Raw genomic sequence first — 7,189 nt, 5'->3', positions numbered from 1 at the left:
TTAGGTGGCTACAGTATTTGACCTTTACCTCCAGTTTCTGCCCTTCCAAAGAACAATCAGGGTTGATTTCCTTTAGGCTTGACTGATTTGATTTCCTTGCAGTCCAAGGGACTCTCAAGAGTCTTCTCCAACACCACAAGTCAAAATTTGGCACTCAGCCTTTCTTCTGGTCCAGCTCTAATAGCCATCCCTTACTAATGGGAAAACTATAGCTTTGATTATAGATGATACCTTTAACACTGTCAAATAAGAACATCTGTCTATCTGAGGTCCTTGGGAAGGACTTGATAGGCGGATATAAATGACAACTTTAGGCTTAGCATCTGGCTGACTGTGCGATGATAGTATTATTATTAGTAGTAGTAATAGTAATAATAACAACAACAATAATAATCCCAGCCATCCTTGTATATGAATTAGCCACTGCTCCACCTCCCATAATTGTTTCCTTCTATATCCACATATTATCAGCGGGGACATTCCCGTTTAAATAGTATATTCCCCCCCCCCCCGTTCCTTAAACAGGCGCTGCTTCCCTCCCAGCTGGGGAGCCTCCCATTCAATCTGTGCTATTCCAAAGTGGGCGAGGGTGGGACGCCTCAGCCAAGCGCGCCTGAGCCGCCTCCGCAAGCAGCGGCAGTGGCCGCGTCTTGCGGAGGAAGGCGCCGAGCCCAAGGCTGCCTTATTCTACCTCGGCTATCCGGCCATTGGGCGCCTTCCCCCCCCCCGCTTCCCCCATCACGCAACACCAGAGTAGCGCCAGTATTGAGCCCAGGGACTGTCACTTAGCAGCCGCCGGGCTCCGCCTCGGTCAGGGGAGGGGCGATCGATCGGTCCCGCCTCTTCTCGATCGCTTGGGGCCGGAGCTGCCTCGGGATTGGTCAAGGAAGCCGTCACTTGCCTGGGCGAGTTTTGCTGCCCTCTTCTTGTCACGCCGCCGCCGCCGCCGCCGCTGCCACTCGGGGTTGGGGCGTTTTTTCACGTTGCCGCTGCCCTTCTCCGGCTGCTGCTGCTGCCGCTGCTCTTGATGTTCTGAGGCAGAAGGGAGGGGAGCGGTGGCGGCCGCTGGACCTTCTCCTTTTTCCTCTCTCGCTCTTCTATCATCTTGGCTTGGCCCCAGGCTTGGGGAGGGGGGAGCGCCTTCTCCGCCATGGCCACCAGCACCACAGGCTCCACGCTGCTGCAGCCGCTCAGCAACGCCATTCGGCTACCCATAGACCAGGTGAGGAGCCCCGGCGCGCGCAGGGAAGCAGCCCCTCTTAAAAAAAGGGGGGGGGGCGAGCCGGCCCGAAGGATGGAGCTCCCTCCCTCGGCCCCACCGCCTCGACCCATCCCCCTCGCGATCTCCAAGCCTTTCCTGCCTTCCGCTCCCCCGCTGTCTCACAGTTGCACCCCACGTTGCATCCATCCCGAAGTAGCAGCCTTGCTAAATTCATCGACGGGTATAGGTGTTGGTTGCAAAGCTCTTCCTTTTCTGGGCCGAACTGCACGGAGGTCTGGTGTGGTGTATGGATGAGGAGGTCGTGATTTATGGGCGCATTCGTCCTTTTGTATGTGGAGTCATGTTCCCTTGCTTGCTTGCCTGCCATTCAACCCTTTCCCCCGTGATTAAATAGATGTCATGGGTAACCTGACTTGTTTGCTCAGATACGTAGAAAGTGTGGAAGTTAAAATGCCGACTTCAGTCTTTGAAGACAGGTAATTAAAACAGATTTTAAAACTGGATGCTTGGAACCCAAAGTCTTCACTTTGTATTTTTAGTAGTGAGACATTCAGGCTCCTTTAAAACCTGTCCTGTTGATCCTCTTGAGGGTTAGGATTTCATAGGTATCAGTTTGGCCTTAAGTAATTGTAGCACTTTTCATTGCCTGGCTGTGTGAGAAAGATTGGGATGCTAGATACTTGCAGAGCTTTCAACAATTTGCGGTTAATAAATGGACAATGTTGTATGAATAGTACATACTTATTGTGTATCTTTAAATAACTGCAATGTATTCTGATGTTCACAGAGAATAGGAAAAGATGCAAATGCTAGGTGGCTGTAAAGTTCATAAATGTTACAAGTTAGCTATCTCCCAGAAACAGGCACACAAATCAAATTTCTACCTCCTCCGGATAGTTAAAATTCACAGCAAAATTCGTATGCATTTTAATTACATTTATGTCCTACTGAAAGTGGTACATTTTGTCACACAGTGAGAAACGATAGCTGTGAAAATCTTACAGTTTTAAACTTCTTTAGGTTTTCCATTGTATTAAAAAATGTTTACAGGGAGCTAATATGGATGTGATCTTACTAAGGAAAAGTAAATAGAAAATTATCTTTCTTTTCACCCCAAACTGTTTCTGATAACAAGTATTTATCAATATAAAGAACATTTTAAAGAAAGCCACTGACATTAAAGAACAAGAAAAGGAACATGTAGTGAAATAACTCAATTTGTGGCAATATTTTCTGAGTAGTATTTATATGATTAAAACAAAATTCCTATAATGTGATTTGAATAAAGTGGGACTGAATCACTTTTACATTCAGCTGCCATTTTATTTACAGGTAAATAGCTAGATCACTGGCTTCTTACAAAAAAAAATATTTTTGAAAGAATGAAATCTCCAGTATATGACTTGGAAAAAAATCACATTGTGTATACATAAGGGAATGTTTCTGATAGTAGCAAATATCTCTAGCTGGGGTGTAGGAAAAGGGTGGAGATTCATTCTCTGAACTTGTGGGTTGGTTTCCCACAAGGGAATGTTGCTGAGGGATGCTATGAAATATTAGGATGTTTAAATTCCATTATTTCATTGGAAAGTAGTTTTACAGAGATCAGGGGAGCCACAAACTCCTTAGCTTGGATGAATGTAATGCATTGTATGTTTTTTTTATATTGAAAAAGTTTGAGCAACTTTTTTCCTGCACGCTTAACTTGAGTTTGGTTGCTTCTGCATAGTTTAGATTTTCTCCACACTACTAATGGAGCTGGTATTCAGACAGTTGGCTATGTCTTGTGAAAAACATTTCATACTTTACAGGAACATTCAGTGTAATTGTATTAGCATTTTATCCCTGATATCAGTATGGATGTTACTAATATTTGTCTGCTGAGCGTTCAGGAGTATATATTATTCATATACCTATGTTATTGCTATTTCTTATAACAAAACAGTTGTGGAAAATAAAATTCTCTGTAGTAAGGACTGAGCTTGTAATTTGTTGCAGAAATACCACCGTTCGTTTACAGTAGGACCAACAGATCTGGTTTGCAAACATTTGGATGACCACTAGATGGCAGGTGGGAGTTAGAATTTTTATATCTCTTTGCTACCATCTAGGGCTCCTCATCTAGATTTTTGCTGCCTAGATCAGGGGTCCCCAACCTATGGTCTGCGGCCTGGTACTGGACTGTGGCCTCTTGGCCACCAGGCTGTGGGAATAGCTGGCGAGCTTCCCCATTTGTAGTGCCACTGTGGGGGCGCTAGCAGCCCCATTTGTGCATGCATGGCGCTAGCACCACCACCAGCATCACGTGGGCATTAGCGGCCTGCTTGTGCGTGCATGCAGGCGCCAGCATGCTGCTACAGGTGCGCGCAACTTATTTGGGCAGGCTCACACTAGCGCCGCTGCCGTTTGTGCACCCATTTGTGCATGCATTTGCGGGCCGTGTGCATGCACATTTCCCTGCTCCTCCCTTTCCTTCCGGGCTGCCAAGCTGGAAAGGTTGGAGAGCTCTGGCCTAGATCAAGTAACCCTACTTATGCAGTATTTTCTGTCAACATCGACAGAATTACATTTTGTGATAAATATATTAAAATACTTTCTAAAATTTTCTTATGGTGGACCAATGTATGATAATTCTTCATCTCCAGTGACTGTTGAAATATAAATAACAGTTATGATACTGAGTACAATATTTAAACTGTCCAAAATAGACAACTTTATTTACTGTCCAAGAATTTGTTTAAAACTTTCATTAGAGAAGTCTCAGCAAGTCTTGAGTTGAACCTACATTTGTGACGCTTCTCTGCACATAACATACCTGATGTGCACTTCCACATGTCACTATAAATCAGTGGTTCTCAACCTTTCTAGTGCCGCGACCCCATAATACAGTTCCCCATGTTGTGGTGACCCCCAACCACTTATACATCACTGGGTGCCAGGGGCATGGCCAAAGAAAAGGGGGAAAAAATGGCGGACAGCCTTGTTTGGCGACCCCCGTGAAATGGTCGTTCGACCCCAAATGGGGTCCCGACCCACAGGTTGAGAACCACTGCTATAAATAGAATTTTCTTAGGGCTATTTTTCAAATGTTATTTATTTATTTATATCATCTATGTACCCCATTTGGACATTTTCATGTACTGAATCCTTTAATTCCGATACATTATTTTATCGGCATCCTTGGCTATCTTTGGGGCCAATTTTAATAGGCAATTGGGCAATAGCATCCCTTCTTCCTGATTTTGCATACATATGATTTGTTATTTCTTCATGTCCTAAACTTGTTACCTTGAATTCCTGCTTCCTTTATATCTTTATTTCTCCATTGTTTTAAGCAGCAGCAGCAACAACAAGGTAAAGATTTAAAGGACAAATAATTTTATTTTAACTTAAGCTGTCTCTTCCATTAACTGATTTTGGGGAATAGTTAATCATGCTCAAACCAATTATGAACAGCTAATAAAGATTTATATTGCCATGATTAAGATGGCAGTGAGTCTATAGTTAGTAATAACTGAGGGGATATGGCATGGACTGAATTTTGTTCATTTTGAAGCTGCAAAGAGTGAATCAAAATCAAAGAGTAGATGGAATGACTTGCAGTGCTATATAGAGGGCAGTCCAGAAAGAACTTAATAATTTTTGGAGTGGCATGGAGAAGAATGAGTAGTGATGTCTTACTTTTACAGTATCTTTGATATAAAGCCCAGTGATTTCTTTCTCATTTGCTAAAAAAAGTCCTCCAGTTCACTTGAAGTATACTTCTCCTTTTTGCAATTTGTTTGATATCTAAAATTGCAATGAAGGGCTTGTCTCTGACTTTAAAATAGAAGCTGAACATCTGATTTGATTCTTTTTTTTCTGGTTTGAAGGATATATGCTAAGCATACTTTGTCATTTTGGGCTACAAAATAAGCTATGCTCTGCTTAGCATTAATATGCTAACTTAATATTATATAGTACTGTCTCAGTATTATAATTCAAGTTCTTTGTTAGGCTAACAATTATCTTACAAGTTAAATCAAATTTTGCTCAGGGTATATAGAATTGTCACTACTTTGATCACCACTGTAGATGGTCTACATTGGAAACCTGAAGAAGGTGCAGTTTTATTACCTTTGGATTTACTGGCAGATTTTAATCTTGATGGCCACAGCTTCTTTCTGGTCAACCTGCAGAATTAAGTTTTGGAACATTATATTTTGAGTGCACAAGCTTTTTCTACTGGACTGTGGTTAGAAAGAGAGATTGTCTGTTTGGCATCGTGGTTTGTTTGCCTTATGGGCTATTTTATCTTCTGTATTTTGTATCCCCAAACCTTTTGACATATTTAATATTTTGAGAGTATGTTGTGGGTACACTAAGAAAAAGTTGCTGTAGTATGTTTGCCCATTTGCAAAATCGTTATAAACCTGTGCAGGTTTTTAAGATTTACAGGAGAAGCAGGCATGTGGGAAAAAAGGATGTTAACTTAAATTGCTTACACATAATGGGACTGTTTGGAGTTCTGGTTAATTGCTTACTCTTATTACTTTCTGAAAAAGTGCCAAGTTGCATCTTTTTAATGTATCCTCTAAATGGTAATTGGTTTAATGTTTTTAATATATTTCATTGCTGTACTATGTGGCTATTTGAATTGATTACATTATTTTAACAGTACTCAGAAAAGTGATATAGAATTATTTTCATTGTATAAAATAAATCTGCAAGAAAGGTGGGAAACTAAGAAAGTATCTTATCTTAACTGAGCAAGAAATTCTGAAACTGCAGTTACCACATGAGAAAGATAAGCACAGAATCATGTGAGTGATTAACTTTTTTAAAGATAAAGTATACTTTGGAGTACTATCTTAATTAAGTTCTATTTCTATTGTAATCTGGCTATAGCCATGGAGAAAGCTTAACTCTTCATTAAGAATATGCTTATTAGTGATTTTCCTTATGAAACTGTAGACAACAGAAATAGGCAGCAATAATACAGTGTTTTCTCCATTCTTGCTGAAGTGTGTTCAAAAGGCAGAGAGTTCATGGATAGACTATGATACATGCTTATCAGTGATATAGTTTTTCAACATTGTAAAAGATACTTGTTAACTGGTTTCTAGATCTATTCCATTACTGTTTTTTTTCCTGTGTGCTTTCAAATCAGTCTTGACCCTGGGCAAGTTCCTGCATTTTTTAATGACACTTTTAAAAGTGGTTTGCCATTGCCATCTTCCTAGAGCTGAGACAGTAACCAGCTCAAAGTCGCCAGCTGTTTTTGTTTGTTTTTTGGCCTAAGGCACAATTCTTATACACAATCGCTTGGTTTGTAGCCTGGTGCCTTAACACTACACTAAACTGTCTCTCTCTTTATCATGTACTGTAATATTTCTTGTTCAGTGTGTAGACTAATATTATAGATGCAACTCAGTAGGATTTTTCCCCTGAAGAATGAAAAAAGACATTAAGAATCTAACCTAGTGACCTATGTGTCAGATAAGTTGTTTGTTATTAATCGTGAAACATCCCAACTATCTTCAGGGACAATTCGAGAAATTCCAATTTTTATTATCACCTGTCATGTCTTTGTTGTATGAAGAACTTCTTTGTTCCAAGGGTCAGTAGGTCCATGTTTTTGACTTTGTTTGGTCTGACCCCCATGACTGCAGCAAGCAAAAGTATCTTCTGGCATTGCTGTTTTTTTGTTGCCACAGAAATGGGTTGTTCTGATGGACAAGAGGTTTCCTACAGCTGCTGATCTCGTGATGGCAGACAAAAATCATTATTACAGATTCTAGATATCAGGACAAGGACAATTTAAATCTTCCATCTCGAACTGGGAATAAGTTTTGAATTTAGTTTGTGAAGACAAGAAGAGTTCTAAGTCAAAACTGCCTACAGCTATAAAAGTGAGCTGCGAGGAATAATCAGGTGTAATAGAATCACTTACTGTGTTTTTGGCTGTAGGGAATAAATATATTCAGT

At 40.9% G+C, this 7,189-nt stretch overlaps 1 protein-coding gene across 2 annotated transcripts in view; it reads left to right on the top strand.

The window, feature by feature from the left end:
• Window positions 1–914: 914 nt before the first annotated feature.
• Window positions 915–7,189, top strand: part of MBOAT2 (membrane bound O-acyltransferase domain containing 2) — a 90,120-nt gene continuing 83,845 nt past the window's right edge. The window contains exon 1 of one of the 2 annotated variants that reach the window (XM_039331863.1): window positions 915–1,222. In XM_039331863.1, the coding sequence (XP_039187797.1) occupies window positions 1,151–1,222 (72 nt within the window). In that variant the 5' untranslated portion in view covers window positions 915–1,150. Of the gene's footprint in view, window positions 1,223–4,561; window positions 4,577–7,189 lie in introns of those variants that run through there. The other variant, XM_039331864.1, reaches the window with a different exon arrangement.

This window comes from Crotalus tigris, unplaced genomic scaffold (assembly GCF_016545835.1).
Source record: "Crotalus tigris isolate CLP2741 ecotype Arizona unplaced genomic scaffold, ASM1654583v1 scf7180000024439.5362192, whole genome shotgun sequence".
Taxonomy (NCBI): domain Eukaryota; kingdom Metazoa; phylum Chordata; class Lepidosauria; order Squamata; family Viperidae; genus Crotalus; species Crotalus tigris.
This window is presented reverse-complemented; position numbering and strand designations above follow the sequence as displayed.